Below are 18,593 nucleotides of genomic sequence, written 5' to 3'. Positions count from 1 at the left end.
CAGTGCATTAGTTGTGAGAATTCAGAAGCTGCAATGTCAGGATTCAGCTCTGCAGGTTCCAGTAGTCATCACACGGACACTTCACTCATGTGCGATTTTCATACTTATGGTCCTGTGACAACGAGCTTCTCTTCCTGCTTCTCAGTTTCTCACTGAACATTCAGAGCATTAGGAAGAGCAGCTCCTGGGTACATGACTAAGCGTGCAAATCGCATGTGTGCAGGGGGGCGCCGAACCAAATTCTTGCCCCGGGTGCCAGAAATCCTAGATACACCTCTGGCCAGGAGCATTGTCACTGTGCCGTGAGGAGCGTCTGCTTCATCGCTCATGTCTTCGCTCCCCGGAACGTAAACTCAGCAGAAGTAAAGGAGAATAACAGCGAGAACAGGAAGCACCTGCCGAACACTCATCATCCTCCCACCGATTCCTGGCGTACTGGAACCCTCTGCTGGCCACAGGTGGAACTGCAAGGAGAATGCCAAGGAATGAGCAGATGATCATACTCCTAAGAAACATGGAGATGACGGATTCTGCTCATAATAAAGGTCCTGTCAATTGGAAAATACAAAGGTTTCCATCTGGAGCACAAGTGTGAGCACAGCACCTGCTGCAAATAAGTCTCCAACTGTTACTACTCCCATCATCCCTGACTCCGGAGCTCACAATCTAATCTCCTATCACACAGTGTATCACTACTCCCATCATCCCTGACCCCAGAGCTCACAATCTAATCTCCTATCACACAGTGTATCACTACTCCCATCATCCCTGACCCCAGAGCTCACAATCTAATCTCCTATCACACAGTGTATCACTGCTCCCATCATCCCTGACCCCAGAGCTCACAATCTAATCTCCTATCACACAGTGTATCACTGCTCCCATCATCCCCGACCCCGGAGCTCACAATCTAATCTCCTATCACACAGTGTATCACTACTCCCATCATCCCCGACCCCAGAGCTCACAATCTAATCTCCTATCACACAGTGTATCACTACTCCCATCATCCCCGACCCCGGAGCTCACAATCTAATCTCCCATCACACAGTGTATCACTACTCTCATCATCCCTGACCCCAGAGCTCACAATCTAATCTCCCATCACACAGTGTATCACTACTCCCATCATCCCTGACCCCAGAGCTCACAATCTAATCTCCTATCACACAGTGTATCACTGCTCCCATCATCCCTGACCCCAGAGCTCACAATCTAATCTCCCATCACACAGTGTATCACTACTCCCATCATCCCCGACCCCGGAGCTCACAATCTAATCTCCCATCACACAGTGTATCACTACTCCCATCATCCCTGACCCCAGAGCTCACAATCTAATCTCCTATCACACAGCGTATCACTACTCCCATCATCCCTGACCCCAGAGCTCACAATCTAATCTCCCATCACACAGTGTATCACTACTCCCATCATCCCCGACCCCGGAGCTCACAATCTAATCTCCCATCACACAGTGTATCACTACTCTCATCATCCCTGACCCCAGAGCTCACAATCTAATCTCCCATCACACAGTGTATCACTACTCCCATCATCCCCGACCCCGGAGCTCACAATCTAATCTCCTATCACACAGTGTATCACTACTCCCATCATCCCCGACCCCGGAGCTCACAATCTAATCTCCTATCACACAGTGTATCACTACTCCCATCATCCCCGACCCCAGAGCTCACAATCTAATCTCCTATCACACAGTGTATCACTACTCCCATCATCCCCGACCCCAGAGCTCACAATCTAATCTCCTATCACACAGTGTATCACTACTCCCATCATCCCCGACCCCAGAGCTCACAATCTAATCTCCTATCACACAGTGTATCACTACTCCCATCATCCCCGACCCCAGAGCTCACAATCTAATCTCCTATCACTACTCCCATCATGCTCAGTATCTGTGTGAGCCGTCTCCCTCCATTCTGTGCAGGGGACGTCGGCGCTGTACAAAAAACAGTAACGGACGACGCAAGAAAATCTAAAAGATTCTGCGCAATAAAAAGATCCAAAGAAGGAGCCAAAACATGGCAGCCAGCGAGGAGGGAAGAGGAGACTGGGATCGGGACACATCAGCAAACTAGCAATACCTCACAGAGAACAGAGCACCGAGCGAGAGATACCTCACAGAGAACAGAGCACCGAGCGAGAGATACCTCACAGAGAACTGAGCACCGAGCGAGAGATACCACAGAGTTCCGAGCACCGAGCGAGAGATACCTCACAGAGAACAGAGCACCGAGCGAGAGATACCTCACAGAGTACAGAGCACCGAGCGAGAGATACCTCACAGAGAACAGAGCACCGAGCGAGAGATACCTCACAGAGAACAGAGCACCGAGCGAGAGATACCTCACAGAGTACAGAGCACCGAGCGAGAGATGCCTCACAGAGTACAGAGCACCGAGCGAGAGATGCCTCACAGAGTACAGAGCACCGAGCGAGAGATACCTCACAGAGAACAGAGCACCGAGCGAGAGATACCTCACAGAGAACAGAGCACCGAGCGAGAGATGCCTCACAGAGTACAGAGCACCGAGCGAGAGATGCCTCACAGAGTACAGAGCACCGAGCGAGAGATACCTCACAGAGAACAGAGCACCGAGCGAGAGATACCTCACAGAGAACAGAGCACCGAGCGAGAGATACCTCACAGAGTACAGAGCACCGAGCGAGAGATACCTCACAGAGAACAGAGCACCGAGCGAGAGATACCTCACAGAGAACAGAGCACCGAGCGAGAGATACCTCACAGAGAACAGAGCACCGAGCGAGAGATACCTCACAGAGAACAGAGCACCGAGCGAGAGATACCTCACAGAGAACAGAGCACCGAGCGAGAGATACCTCACAGAGAACAGAGCACCGAGCGAGAGATACCTCACAGAGAACAGCGCAGAGCGAGAGATACCTCACAGAGAACAGAGCACCGAGCGAGAGATACCTCACAGAGAACAGCGCAGAGCGAGAGATACCTCACAGAGAACAGAGCACCGAGCGAGAGATGCCTCACAGAGAACAGCGCAGAGCGAGAGATGCCTCACAGATTGCAGTGTCGAGTGAGAAAAATCTCAGGATTCCGTATTGAACGAGTGAAACTTCACAGCACCGAGCAGGAACACAGCAGAACACAACCTAGATGGAGAAGAGTAACAGACCGCACGCTCTAATCAACAAACCACAATCACTCAGTGTAAATCACCTCCAGGTTTATAACATCGAGACCCCGCAGCGATACAGAGTGGGGGCCACGTGCTGCCGAGCAGAAGGCCGAGAAGTCACCAGCGCTCTGCTGACCCCACAGCTGCACAGCCCTCGCGTACGCTGTCAGTGGATAGACTATTCTATGTTTCTATGGAACGCAGCAGCAGGTATCAATGGACAAGTCTTCTTTAACAACATAAACAATGCGCCCCCACCAGGAGCTTCATGGCCGAGCAGCAGCCGTTTATCACCAAGCACAATACCAAGCCGCAGATGGAGTGGTGTAAAGCCGCCACCACTGGACTCTGGAGGAGACGTGTTCTGTCTGGGATTGCTGATTCCAAGACGACATTAACCCCTGACTGCATTGTGCCCCCTGTACGAATGTATGGTGGAGGAGGGTAGTGGTATGTTCTGTTATCAGGGGATGGCCACGGACCCTCAGCCCCAGAGACGGGAAATCTTCAGCACAAGACATTGTGGACAAATGTAGCTTCTGCTTCATAAGGGAATGTGCACACGGAGTTTTTTGGTGGTGCGGATTTTGAGAAGTGTGAAACCGCAGCAGTTCTGCACAAAAGAGTTGACACGCTGCGGATTGTAAACTGCAGCAAAACCGCGCAGAAAGATCCGCAGCGTGTGCACAGCGTTTTCCATTGAAGACAATGGTACTGTACAACGCAGCTAAATCTGCTGCGGACCCTGAAACGCTGCGGACCAGCAGCACAATCCGCACCGTGTGCACAGAGCCTAAGAACAGTTTGTGAAAGACCCTTATCTGTCCGCAATGACTAAGCCCAGTGCAGATAGAGGACAGTGAACCCCCCGGAGGAGGATGTGGGGGGCACATACTTTCTCCATATTAATGTCTATGGATGTAGATGAGGACAGAGAAGCCCCCGGAGGTGGATGTGGGGGGCACATACTTTCTCCATATTAATGTCTATGGATGTAGATGAGGACAGTGAAGCCCCCGGAGGAGGATGTGGGGGGCACATACTTTCTCCATATTAATGTCTATGGATGTAGATGAGGACAGTGAAGCCCCCGGAGGAGGATGTGGGGGGCACATACTTTCTCCATATTAATGTCTATGGATGTAGATGAGGACAGTGAAGCCCCCGGAGGTGGATGTGGGGGGCACATACTTTCTCCATATTAATGTCTATGGATGTAGATGAGGACAGTGAAGCCCCCGGAGATGGATGTGGGGGGCACATACTTTCTCCATATTAATGTCTATGAATGTAGATGAGGACAGTGAAGCCCCCGGAGGTGGATGTGGGGGGCACATACTTTCCCCATATTAATGTCTATGGATGTAGATGAGGACAGTGAAGCCCCCGGAGGTGGATGTGGGGGGCGCATACTTTCTCCATATTAATGTCTATTGATGTAGATGAGGACAGTGAAGCCCCCGGAGGTGGATGTGGGGGGCACATACTTTCCCCATATTAATGTCTATGAATGTAGATGAGGACAGTGAAGCCCCCGGAGGTGGATGTGGGGGGCACATACTTTCTCCATATTAATGTCTATGGATGTAGATGAGGACAGTGAAGCCCCCGGAGGAGGATGTGGGGGGCACATACTTTCTCCATATTAATGTCTATGGATGTAGATGAGGACAGTGAAGCCCCCGGAGATGGATGTGGGGGGCACATACTTTCTCCATATTAATGTCTATGGATGTAGATGAGGACAGTGAAGCCCCCGGAGGAGGATGTGGGGGGCACATACTTTCTCCATATTAATGTCTATGGATGTAGATGAGGGCAGTGAAGCCCCCGGAGGTGGATGTGGGGGGCACATACTTTCTCTATATTAATGTCTTTGGATGTAGATGAGGACAGTGAAGCCCCCGGAGGAGGATGTGGGGGGCACATACTTTCTCTATATTAATGTCTATGGATGTAGATGAGAACAGTGAAGCCCCCGGAGGTGGATGTGGGGGGCACATACTTTCTCCATATTAATGTCTATGGATGTAGATGAGGACAGAGAAGCCCCCGGAGGTGGATGTGGGGGGCACATACTTTCTCTATATTAATGTCTATGGATGTAGATGAGAACAGTGAAGCCCCCGGAGGAGGATGTGGGGGGCACATACTTTCTCCATATTAATGTCTATGGATGTAGATGAGGACAGAGAAGCCCCCGGAGGTGGATGTGGGGGGCACATACTTTCTCCATATTAATGTCTATGGATGTAGATGAGGACAGTGAAGCCCCCGGAGGAGGATATGGGGGGCACATACTTTCCTCCATATTAATGTCTATGGGTGTAGATGAGGACAGTGAAGCCCCCGGAGGTGGATGTGGGGGGCACATACTTTCTCCATATTAATGTCTATGGATGTAGATGAGGACAGTGAAGCCCCCGGAGGAGGATGTGGGGGGCACATACTTTCCTCCATATTAATGTCTATGGGTGTAGATGAGGACAGTGAAGCCCCTGGAGGTGGATGTGGGGGGCACATACTTTCTCCATATTAATGTCTATGGGTGTAGATGAGGACAGTGAAGCCCCCGGAGGTGGATGTGGGGGGCACATACTTTCTCCATATTAATGTCTATGGATGTAGATGAGGACAGTGAAGCCCCCGGAGGTGGATGTGGGGGGCACATACTTTCTCCATATTAATGTCTATGGATGTAGATGAGGACAGTGAAGCCCCCGGAGGTGGATGTGGGGGGCACATACTTTCTCCATATTAATGTCTATGGATGTAGATGAGGACAGTGAAGCCCCCGGAGGAGGATGTGGGGGGCACATACTTTCTCCATATTAATGTCTATGGATGTAGATGAGGACAGTGAAGCCCCTGGAGGTGGATGTGGGGGGCACATACTTTCTCCATATTAATGTCTATGGATGTAGATGAGGACAGTGAAGCCCCCGGAGGTGGATGTGGGGGGCACATACTTTCTCTATATTAATGTCTATGGATGTAGATGAGAACAGAGAAGCCCCCGGAGGTGGATGTGGGGGGCACATACTTTCTCCATATTAATGTCTATGGATGTAGATGAGGACAGTGAAGCCCCTGGAGGTGGATGTGGGGGGCACATACTTTCTCCATATTAATGTCTATGGATGTAGATGAGGACAGTGAAGCCCCCGGAGGTGGATGTGGGGGGCACATACTTTCTCCATATTAATGTCTATGGATGTAGATGAGGACAGTGAAGCCCCCGGAGGAGGATGTGGGGGGCACATACTTTCTCCATATTAATGTCTATGGATGTAGATGAGGACAGTGAAGCCCCCGGAGGAGGATGTGGGGGGCACATACTTTCTCCATATTAATGTCTATGGATGTAGATGAGGACAGTGAAGCCCCTGGAGGTGGATGTGGGGGGCACATACTTTCTCCATATTAATGTCTATGGATGTAGATGAGGACAGTGAAGCCCCCGGAGGTGGATGTGGGGGGCACATACTTTCTCTATATTAATGTCTATGGATGTAGATGAGGACAGTGAAGCCCCCGGAGGTGGATGTGGGGGGCACATACTTTCTCCATATTAATGTCTATGGATGTAGATGAGGACAGTGAAGCCCCCGGAGGTGGATGTGGGGGGCACATACTTTCTCCATATTAATGTCTATGGATGTAGATGAGGACAGTGAAGCCCCCGGAGGTGGATGTGGGGGGCACATACTTTCTCCATATTAATGTCTATGGATGTAGATGAGGACAGTGAAGCCCCCGGAGGTGGATGTGGGGGGCACATACTTTCTCCATATTAATGTCTATGGATGTAGATGAGGACAGTGAAGCCCCCGGAGGTGGATGTGGGGGGCACATACTTTCTCCATATTAATGTCTATGGATGTAGATGAGAACAGAGAAGCCCCCGGAGGTGGATGTGGGGGGCACATACTTTCTCCATATTAATGTCTATGGATGTAGATGAGGACAGTGAAGCCCCTGGAGGTGGATGTGGGGGGCACATACTTTCTCCATATTAATGTCTATGGATGTAGATGAGGACAGTGAAGCCCCCGGAGGTGGATGTGGGGGGCACATACTTTCTCCATATTAATGTCTATGGATGTAGATGAGGACAGTGAAGCCCCCGGAGGAGGATGTGGGGGGCACATACTTTCTCCATATTAATGTCTATGGATGTAGATGAGGACAGTGAAGCCCCCGGAGGAGGATGTGGGGGGCACATACTTTCTCCATATTAATGTCTATGGATGTAGATGAGGACAGTGAAGCCCCTGGAGGTGGATGTGGGGGGCACATACTTTCTCCATATTAATGTCTATGGATGTAGATGAGGACAGTGAAGCCCCCGGAGGTGGATGTGGGGGGCACATACTTTCTCTATATTAATGTCTATGGATGTAGATGAGGACAGTGAAGCCCCCGGAGGAGGATGTGGGGGGCACATACTTTCTCCATATTAATGTCTATGGATGTAGATGAGGACAGTGAAGCCCCCGGAGGAGGATGTGGGGGGCACATACTTTCTCCATATTAATGTCTATGGATGTAGATGAGGACAGTGAAGCCCCCGGAGGAGGATGTGGGGGGCACATACTTTCTCCATATTAATGTCTATGGATGTAGATGAGGACAGTGAAGCCCCCGGAGGAGGATGTGGGGGGCACATACTTTCTCCATATTAATGTCTATGGATGTAGATGAGAACAGAGAAGCCCCCGGAGGTGGATGTGGGGGGCACATACTTTCTCTATATTAATGTCTATGGATGTAGATGAGGACAGTGAAGCCCCCGGAGGAGGATGTGGGGGGCACATACTTTCTCCATATTAATGTCTATGGATGTAGATGAGGACAGTGAAGCCCCCGGAGGAGGATGTGGGGGGCACATACTTTCTCCATATTAATGTCTATGGATGTAGATGAGGACAGTGAAGCCCCCGGAGGAGGATGTGGGGGGCACATACTTTCTCCATATTAATGTCTATGGATGTAGATGAGGACAGTGAAGCCCCCGGAGGAGGATGTGGGGGGCACATACTTTCTCCATATTAATGTCTATGGATGTAGATGAGGACAGTGAAGCCCCCGGAGGAGGATGTGGGGGGCACATACTTTCTCCATATTAATGTCTATGGATGTAGATGAGAACAGAGAAGCCTCCGGAGGAGGATGTGGGGGGCACATACTTTCTCCATATTAATGTCTATGGATGTAGATGAGAACAGAGAAGCCCCCGGAGGTGGATGTGGGGGGCACATACTTTCTCCATATTAATGTCTATGGATGTAGATGAGAACAGAGAAGCCCCCGGAGGTGGATGTGGGGGGCACATACTTTCTCCATATTAATGTCTATGGATGTAGATGAGAACAGAGAAGCCCCCGGAGGTGGATGTGGGGGGCACATACTTTCTCCATATTAATGTCTATGGATGTAGATGAGAACAGAGAAGCCCCTGGAGGAGGATGTGGGGGGCACATACTTTCTCCATATTAATGTCTATGGATGTAGATGAGAACAGAGAAGCCCCTGGAGGAGGATGTGGGGGGCACATACTTTCTCCATATTAATGTCTATGGATGTAGATGAGAACAGAGAAGCCCCCGGAGGTGGATGTGGGGGGCACATACTTTCTCCATATTAATGTCTATGGATGTAGATGAGAACAGAGAAGCCCCCGGAGGTGGATGTGGGGGGCACATACTTTCTCCATATTAATGTCTATGGATGTAGATGAGAACAGAGAAGCCCCCGGAGGTGGATGTGGGGGGCACATACTTTCTCCATATTAATGTCTATGGATGTAGATGAGAACAGAGAAGCCCCCGGAGGTGGATGTGGGGGGCACATACTTTCTCCATATTAATGTCTATGGATGTAGATGAGAACAGAGAAGCCCCCGGAGGTGGATGTGGGGGGCACATACTTTCTCCATATTAATGTCTATGGATGTAGATGAGAACAGAGAAGCCCCCGGAGGTGGATGTGGGGGGCACATACTTTCTCCATATTAATGTCTATGGATGTAGATGAGGACAGTGAAGCCCCCGGAGGTGGATGTGGGGGGCACATACTTTCTCCATATTAATGTCTATGGATGTAGATGAGAACAGAGAAGCCCCCGGAGGTGGATGTGGGGGGCACATACTTTCTCCATATTAATGTCTATGGATGTAGATGAGGACAGTGAAGCCCCCGGAGGTGGATGTGGGGGGCACATACTTTCTCCATATTAATGTCTATGGATGTAGATGAGAACAGAGAAGCCCCCGGAGGTGGATGTGGGGGGCACATACTTTCTCCATATTAATGTCTATGGATGTAGATGAGAACAGAGAAGCCCCCGGAGGTGGATGTGGGGGGCACATACTTTCTCCATATTAATGTCTATGGATGTAGATGAGGACAGTGAAGCCCCCGGAGGAGGATGTGGGGGGCACATACTTTCTCCATATTAATGTCTATGGATGTAGATGAGAACAGAGAAGCCCCCGGAGGGCAGAGCCGGTTGCCCCATAGTGTAGCTATCAGGGAGCTTATGACCGGGGGGCTACACTTCAGTCCTGTAGACAGAACAATCTCCTGGAGCAGCTGATGGGACCAAGTCTCAATCACACAGGGTACGAGACATCACAGAGTATCAGCACCGTAACTCTTTGCACAGCTGTAACTGCGGCTACGAGGGTCCGCACCTCACTGCTCCACAACCACCAAAACAAGAGCACAACAAGCTGTGAAGAGTCTCGAGATGCCGATAATGCAAGACAGAGCCATCAGAGGAGACAACAGATTCTATACACGGCATCCAGAACACATACATGTACCGCAGCTCCTCCACACTAGATACAATGTACCCCAAATTCTTCAATATATTGATAGGTACCCCAGCTCGTCCTCCGGATTAGACACACGTACCCCAGCTCGTCCTCCAGATTAGACACACGTACCCCAGCTCGTCCTCCAGATTAGACACACGTACCCCAGCTCGTCCTCCAGATTAGACACACGTACCCCAGCTCGTCCTCCAGATTAGACACACGTACCCCAGCTCGTCCTCCGGATTAGACACACGTACCCCAGCTCGTCCTCCGGATTAGACACACGTACCCCAGCTCGTCCTCCAGATTAGACACACGTACCCCAGCTCATCCTCCGGATTAGACACACGTACCCCAGCTCATCCTCCAGATTAGACACACGTACCCCAGCTCGTCCTCCAGATTAGACACACGTACCCCAGCTCGTCCTCCAGATTAGACACACGTACCCCAGCTCGTCCTCCAGATTAGACACACGTACCCCAGCTCGTCCTCCGGATTAGACACACGTACCCCAGCTCGTCCTCCGGATTAGACACACGTACCCCAGCTCGTCCTCCGGATTAGACACACGTACCCCAGCTCGTCCTCCGGATTAGACACACGTACCCCAGCTCATCCTCCAGATTAGACACACGTACCCCAGCTCATCCTCCAGATTAGACACACGTACCCCAGCTCATCCTCCAGATTAGACACACGTACCCCAGCTCGTCCTCCAGATTAGACACACGTACCCCAGCTCGTCCTCCAGATTAGACACACGTACCCCAGCTCGTCCTCCAGATTAGACACACGTACCCCAGCTCGTCCTCCGGATTAGACACACGTACCCCAGCTCGTCCTCCGGATTAGACACACGTACCCCAGCTCGTCCTCCGGATTAGACACACGTACCCCAGCTCATCCTCCAGATTAGACACACGTACCCCAGCTCATCCTCCAGATTAGACACACATACCCCAGCTCGTCCTCCGGATTAGATACACGTACCCCAGCTCGTCCTCCAGATTAGACACACGTACCCCAGCTCGTCCTCCAGATTAGACACACGTACCCCAGCTCGTCCTCCAGATTAGACACACGTACCCCAGCTCGTCCTCCAGATTAGACACACGTACCCCAGCTCGTCCTCCAGATTAGACACACGTACCCCAGCTCGTCCTCCAGATTAGATACACGTACCCCAGCTCGTCCTCCGGATTAGATACACATACCCCAGCTCGTCCTCCGGATTAGACACACGTACCCCAGCTCGTCCTCCAGATTAGACACACGTACCCCAGCTCATCCTCCAGATTAGATACACGTACCCCAGCTCATCCTCCGGATTAGATACACGTACCCCAGCTCATCCTCCGGATTAGATACACGTACCCCAGCTCATCCTCCGGATTAGACACATGTACCCCAGCTCATTCTCCAGATTAGATACATGTACCCCAGCTCATTCTCCAGATTAGATACATGTACCCCAGCTCATCCTCCAGATTAGACACATGTACCCCAGCTCTTCCTGCAGATTAGACACATGTACCCCAGCTCTTCCTGCAGATTAGATACACGTACCCCAGCTCATCCTCCAGATTAGACACATGTACCCCAGCTCATCCTCCAGATTAGATACATGTACCCCAGCTCTTCCTGCAGATTAGACACATGTACCCCAGCTCATCCTCCAGATTAGACACATGTACCCCAGCTCATCCTCCAGATTAGACACATGTACCCCAGCTCATCCTCCAGATTAGATACATGTACCCCAGCTCTTCCTGCAGATTAGACACATGTACCCCAGCTCATCCTCCAGATTAGACACATGTACCCCAGCTCATCCTCCAGATTAGACACATGTACCCCAGCTCTTCCTGCAGATTAGACACATGTACCCCAGCTCATCCTCCAGATTAGATACACGTACCCCAGCTCTTCCTGCAGATTAGACACATGTACCCCAGCTCTTCCTGCAGATTAGACACATGTACCCCAGCTCTTCCTGCAGATTAGACACATGTACCCCAGCTCTTCCTCCAGATTAGATACGTGTACCGCAGCTCTTCCTGCAGATTAGACATATACCCCAGCTCATCCTCCAGATTAGATACATGTACCCCAGCTCTTCCTCCAGATTAGATACGTGTACCGCAGCTCTTCCTGCAGATTAGACATATACCCCAGCTCATCCTCCAGATTAGATACATGTACCCCAGCTCTTCCTCCAGATTAGATACGTGTACCGCAGCTCTTCCTGCAGATTAGACATATACCCCAGCTCATCCTCCAGATTAGATACATGTACCCCAGCTCTTCCTGCAGATTAGATACATGTACCGCAGCTCTTCCTCCAGATTAGATACATGTACCGCAGCTCTTCCTCCAGATTAGATACATGTAGCGCAGCTCTTCCTCCAGATTAGATACATGTAGCGCAGCTCCTCCCGGTCGGCTCCAGGCTGCTCTCCTCTTCTCCTCCCTGTACCGCAGCAATGCTCCGCTCCAGCTCAAATACTTTGTATCTCCGCACAGGTGCCATCGCTTAGATACACTGTACCCCTCAGCTCAGACACTCGGTATCACCGCTGATCCCGCTGCGATCAATCCCCGCAGGTTCCTGGCGCTGCAGACTGTCACCTACCCGAAGTAAGCCGCCGCCGGTCCGCTGGAGAGGAGGACTACAAGTGACAGCCATCCCAGGGAGCCCTGTCCATCCAGCATCTTGCTGCGGCTCTGGCGCTGACCATCGCGCTCGCGGAGTTTGTGTTGGAGTTTTCCTCCTCGCAGATCTGCGCTTCTTATAGAGCCGAGGCGGAGCCGCCATCACCCCGAGCAGCGGGACCACCCCGAGCAGCGGGACCACCCCTTCCCTCCTGCCCTCTCCTCCTCCTCCCAGCAGCTGCGCTTCCTCCTCCCGCACACCCGGCGTAACCCCTGCACTGCCACAGCGCCCGGACAGCGGGGCCAAACAGTGCCAGCCTAACCGTGCAGTGCCAAACACAGTGCCAGCCTAACCGTGCAGTGCCAAACACAGTGCCAGCCTAACCCTGCAGTGCCAAACACGGTGCCAGCCTAACCCTGCAGTGCCAAACACGGTGCCAGCCTAACCCTGCAGTGCCAGCCTAACCCTACAGTGCCAAACACAGTGCCAGCCTAACCCTGCAGTGCCAAACACAGTGCCAGCCTAACCCTGCAGTGCCAAACACAGTGCCAGCCTAACCCTGCAGTGCCAAACACAGTGCCAGCCTAACCCTGCAGTGCCAAACACAGTGCCAGCCTAACCGTGCAGTGCCAAACACAGTGCCAGCCTAACCGTGCAGTGCCAAACACAGTGCCAGCCTAACCCTGCAGTGCCAAACACGGTGCCAGCCTAACCCTGCAGTGCCAAACACGGTGCCAGCCTAACCCTGCAGTGCCAGCCTAACCCTACAGTGCCAAACACAGTGCCAGCCTAACCCTGCAGTGCCAAACACAGTGCCAGCCTAACCCTGCAGTGCCAAACACAGTGCCAGCCTAACCCTGCAGTGCCAAACACAGTGCCAGCCTAACCCTGCAGTGCCAAACACGGTGCCAGCCTAGCCCTGCAGTGCCAAACACTGTGCCAGCCTAACCCTGCAGTGCCAAACACAGTGCCAGCCTAACCCTGCAGTGCCAAACACTGTGCCAGCCTAACCCTGCAGTGCCAAACACTGTGCCAGCCTAACCCTGCAGTGCCAAACACAGTGCCAGCCTAACCCTACAGTGCCAAACACAGTGCCAGCCTAACCCTGCAGTGTCAAATACTGTGCCAGCCTAACCCTGCAGTGCCAAACACAGTGCCAGCCTAACCCTGCAGTGCCAGCCTAACCCTACAGTGCCAAACACAGTGCCAGCCTAACCCTGCAGTGTCAAATACTGTGCCAGCCTAACCCTGCAGTGCCAAACACAGTGCCAGCCTAACCCTGCAGTGCCAGCCTAACCCTACAGTGCCAAACACAGTGCCAGCCTAACCCTGCAGTGTCAAATACTGTGCCAGCCTAACCCTGCAGTGCCAAACACAGTGCCAGCCTAACCCTGCAGTGCCAAACACAGTGCCAGCCTAACCCTGCAGTGCCAAACACTGTGCCAGCCTAACCCTGCAGTGCCAAACACAGTGCCAGCCTAACCCTACAGTGCCAAACACAGTGCCAGCCTAACCCTGCAGTGTCAAATACTGTGCCAGCCTAACCCTGCAGTGCCAAACACTGTGCCAGCCTAACCCTGCAGTGCCAAACACAGTGCCAGCCTAACCCTGCAGTGCCAAACACTGTGCCAGCCTAACCCTGCAGTGCCAAACACAGTGCCAGCCTAACCCTGCAGTGCCAAACACTGTGCCAGCCTAACCCTGCAGTGCCAAACACAGTGCCAGCCTAACCCTACAGTGCCAAACACGGTGCCAGCCTAACCCTGCAGTGTCAAATACTGTGCCAGCCTAACCCTGCAGTGCCAAACACAGTGCCAGCCTAACCCTGCAGTGCCAAACACAGTGCCAGCCTAACCCTGCAGTGCCAGCCTAACCCTACAGTGCCAAACACGGTGCCAGCCTAACCCTGCAGTGCCAAACACTGTGCCAGCCTAACCCTGCAGTGCCAAACACAGTGCCAGCCTAACCCTACAGTGCCAAACACAGTGCCAGCCTAACCCTGCAGTGTCAAATACTGTGCCAGCCTAACCCTGCAGTGCCAAACACAGTGCCAGCCTAACCCTGCAGTGCCAAACACAGTGCCAGCCTAACCCTGCAGTGCCAGCCTAACCCTACAGTGCCAAACACAGTGCCAGCCTAACCCTGCAGTGTCAAATACTGTGCCAGCCTAACCCTGCAGTGCCAAACACAGTGCCAGCCTAACCCTGCAGTGCCAAACACAGTGCCAGCCTAACCCTGCAGTGCCAAACACTGTGCCAGCCTAACCCTGCAGTGCCAAACACAGTGCCAGCCTAACCCTACAGTGCCAAACACAGTGCCAGCCTAACCCTGCAGTGTCAAATACTGTGCCAGCCTAACCCTGCAGTGCCAAACACTGTGCCAGCCTAACCCTGCAGTGCCAAACACAGTGCCAGCCTAACCCTGCAGTGCCAAACACTGTGCCAGCCTAACCCTGCAGTGCCAAACACAGTGCCAGCCTAACCCTGCAGTGCCAAACACTGTGCCAGCCTAACCCTGCAGTGCCAAACACAGTGCCAGCCTAACCCTACAGTGCCAAACACGGTGCCAGCCTAACCCTGCAGTGTCAAATACTGTGCCAGCCTAACCCTGCAGTGCCAAACACAGTGCCAGCCTAACCCTGCAGTGCCAAACACAGTGCCAGCCTAACCCTGCAGTGCCAGCCTAACCCTACAGTGCCAAACACGGTGCCAGCCTAACCCTGCAGTGCCAAACACGGTGCCAGCCTAACCCTGCAGTGCCAAACACGGTGCCAGCCTAACCCTGCAGTGCCAAACGCGGTGCCACCCTAACCCTGCAGTGCCAAACGCGGTCCCAGCCTAACCCTGCAGTGCCAAACACAGTGCCAGCCTAACCCTACACTGCCAAACACTGTGCCAGCCTAACCCTGCAGTGTCAAACACGGTGCCAGCCTAACCCTGCAGTGCCAAACAAGGTGCCAGCCTAACCCTACAGTGCCAAACGCGGTGCCAGCCTAACCCTGCAGTGCCAAACACGGTGCCAGCCTAACCCTGCAGTGCCAAACACGGTGCCAGCCTAACCCTGCAGTGCCAAACACGGTGCCAGCCTAACCTACAGTGCCAAACACGGTGCCAGCCTAACCCTGCAGTGCCAAACGCGGTGCCACCCTAACCCTGCAGTGCCAAACACAGTGCCAGCCTAACCCTGCAGTGCCAAACACAGTGCCAGCCTAACCCTGCAGTGTCAAATACTGTGCCAGCCTAACCCTGCAGTGCCAAACACGGTGCCAGCCTAACCCTGCAGTGCCAAACACTGTGCCAGCCTAACCCTGCAGTGCCAAACACAGTGCCAGCCTAACCCTGCAGTGCCAGCCTAACCCTACAGTGCCAAACACGGTGCCAGCCTAACCCTGCAGTGCCAAACACGGTGCCAGCCTAACCCTGCAGTGCCAAACGCGGTGCCACCCTAACCCTGCAGTGCCAAACACAGTGCCAGCCTAACCCTGCAGTGCCAAACACAGTGCCAGCCTAACCCTACAGTGCCAAACGCGGTGCCAGCCTAACCCTGCAGTGCCAAACACGGTGCCAGCCTAACCCTGCAGTGCCAAACACTGTGCCAGCCTAACCCTACACTGCCAAACACTGTGCCAGCCTAACCCTGCAGTGCCAAACACGGTGCCAGCCTAACCCTACAGTGCCAAACACGGTGCCAGCCTAACCCTGCAGTGCCAAACAAGGTGCCAGCCTAGCCCTGCAGTGCCAAACACGGTGCCAGCCTAACCCTGCAGTGCCAAACACGGTGCCAGCCTAACCCTGCAGTGCCAAACGCGGTGCCACCCTAACCCTGCAGTGCCAAACACAGTGCCAACCTAACCCTGCAGTGCCAAACACAGTGCCAGCCTAACCCTGCAGTGCCAAACACAGTGCCAGCCTAACCCTGCAGTGCCAAACACAGTGCCAGCCTAACCCTGCAGTGCCAAACACGGTGCCAACCTAACCCTGCAGTGTCAAACACTGTGCCAGCCTAACCCTGCAGTGCCAAACACTGTGCCAGCCTAACCCTGCAGTGCCAAACACAGTGCCAGCCTAACCCTGCAGTGCCAGCCTAACCCTACAGTGCCAAACATGGTGCCAGCCTAACCCTGCAGTGCCAAACACGGTGCCAGCCTAACCCTGCAGTGCCAAACACGGTGCCAACCTAACCCTGCAGTGCCAAACACTGTGCCAGCCTAACCCTGCAGCGCCAAACACAGTGCCATCCTAACCTACAGTGCCAAACACGGTGCCAGCCTAACAATGCAGTGCCAAACTCGGTGCCAGCCTAACCCTGCAGTGCCAAACGCGGTGCCACCCTAACCCTGCAGTGCCAAACACAGTGCCAGCCTAACCCTGCAGTGCAAAACACGGTGCCAACCTAACCCTGCAGTGTCAAATACTGTGCCAGCCTAACCCTGCAGTGCCAAACACTGTGCCAGCCTAACCCTGCAGTGCCAAACACAGTGCCAGCCTAACCCTGCAGTGCCAGCCTAACCCTACAGTGCCAAACACGGTGCCAGCCTAACCCTGCAGTGCCAAACACGGTGCCAGCCTAACCCTGCAGTGCCAAACGCGGTGCCACCCTAACCCTGCAGTGCCAAACACAATGCCAGCCTAACCCTGCAGTGCCAAACACAGTGCCAGCCTAACCCTACAGTGCCAAACGCGGTGCCAGCCTAACCCTGCAGTGCCAAACACGGTGCCAGCCTAACCCTGCAGTGCCAAACACTGTGCCAGCCTAACCCTACACTGCCAAACACTGTGCCAGCCTAACCCTACACTGCCAAACACGGTGCCAGCCTAACACTGCAGTGCCAAACACGGTGCCAGCCTAACCCTACACTGCCAAACACGGTGCCAGCCTAACCCTGCAGTGCCAAACACGGTGCCAGCCTAACCCTGCAGTGCCAAACGCGGTGCCACCCTAACCCTGCAGTGCCAAACACAGTGCCAGCCTAACCCTGCAGTGCCAAACACAGTGCCAGCCTAACCCTGCAGTGCCAAACACAGTGCCAGCCTAACCCTGCAGTGCCAAACACGGTGCCAACCTAACCCTGCAGTGTCAAACACTGTGCCAGCCTAACCCTGCAGTGCCAAACACTGTGCCAGCCTAACCCTGCAGTGCCAAACACAGTGCCAGCCTAACCCTGGAGTGCCAGCCTAACCCTACAGTGCCAAACACGGTGCCAGCCTAACCCTGCAGTGCCAAACACGGTGCCAACCTAACCCTGCAGTGCCAAACACTGTGCCAGCCTAACCTACAGTGCCAAACACGGTGCCAGCCTAACCATGCAGTGCCAAACACGGTGCCAGCCTAACCCTGCAGTGCCAAACGCGGTGCCACCCTAACCCTGCAGTGCCAAACACAGTGCCAGCCTAACCCTGCAGTGCAAAACACGGTGCCAACCTAACCCTGCAGTGTCAAACACTGTTCCAGCCTAACCCTGCAGTGCCAAACACTGTGCCAGCCTAACCCTGCAGTGCCAAACACAGTGCCAGCCTAACCCTGCAGTGCCAGCCTAACCCTACAGTGCCAAACACGGTGCCAGCCTAACCCTGCAGTGCCAAACACGGTGCCAGCCTAACCCTGCAGTGCCAAACGCGGTGCCACCCTAACCCTGCAGTGCCAAACACAGTGCCAGCCTAACCCTGCAGTGCCAAACACAGTGCCAGCCTAACCCTACAGTGCCAAACGCGGTGCCAGCCTAACCCTGCAGTGCCAAACACGGTGCCAGCCTAACCCTACAGTGCCAAACACGGTGCCAGCCTAACCCTGCAGTGCCAAACACAGTGCCAGCCTAACCCTGCAGTGCCAAACACGGTGCCAGCCTAACCCTACAGTGCCATACACGGTGCCAGCCTAACCCTGCAGTGCCAAACACAGTGCCAGCCTAACCCTGCAGTGCCAGACACGGTGCCA

General features: G+C 53.4%; 1 protein-coding gene across 2 annotated transcripts in view; it reads right to left on the bottom strand.

The window, feature by feature from the left end:
• Positions 1-12,831, bottom strand: part of WNT9A (Wnt family member 9A) — a 142,907-nt gene extending 130,076 nt beyond the window's left edge. For both annotated transcript variants that reach the window (XM_073561029.1, XM_073561030.1), the window contains exon 1: positions 12,639-12,831. In XM_073561029.1, coding sequence (XP_073417130.1) covers positions 12,639-12,718 — 80 coding nt within the window. In that variant the 5' untranslated portion in view covers positions 12,719-12,831. The remainder of the gene's footprint in view (positions 1-12,638) is intronic.
• Positions 12,832-18,593: the final 5,762 nt, after the last annotated feature.

The sequence above is a fragment of the Dendrobates tinctorius genome, unplaced genomic scaffold, assembly GCF_039654945.1.
Source record: "Dendrobates tinctorius isolate UK_male_01 unplaced genomic scaffold, ASM3965494v1 ptg000311l, whole genome shotgun sequence".
Classification (NCBI taxonomy): Eukaryota; Metazoa; Chordata; class Amphibia; order Anura; family Dendrobatidae; genus Dendrobates; species Dendrobates tinctorius.
This window is presented reverse-complemented; position numbering and strand designations above follow the sequence as displayed.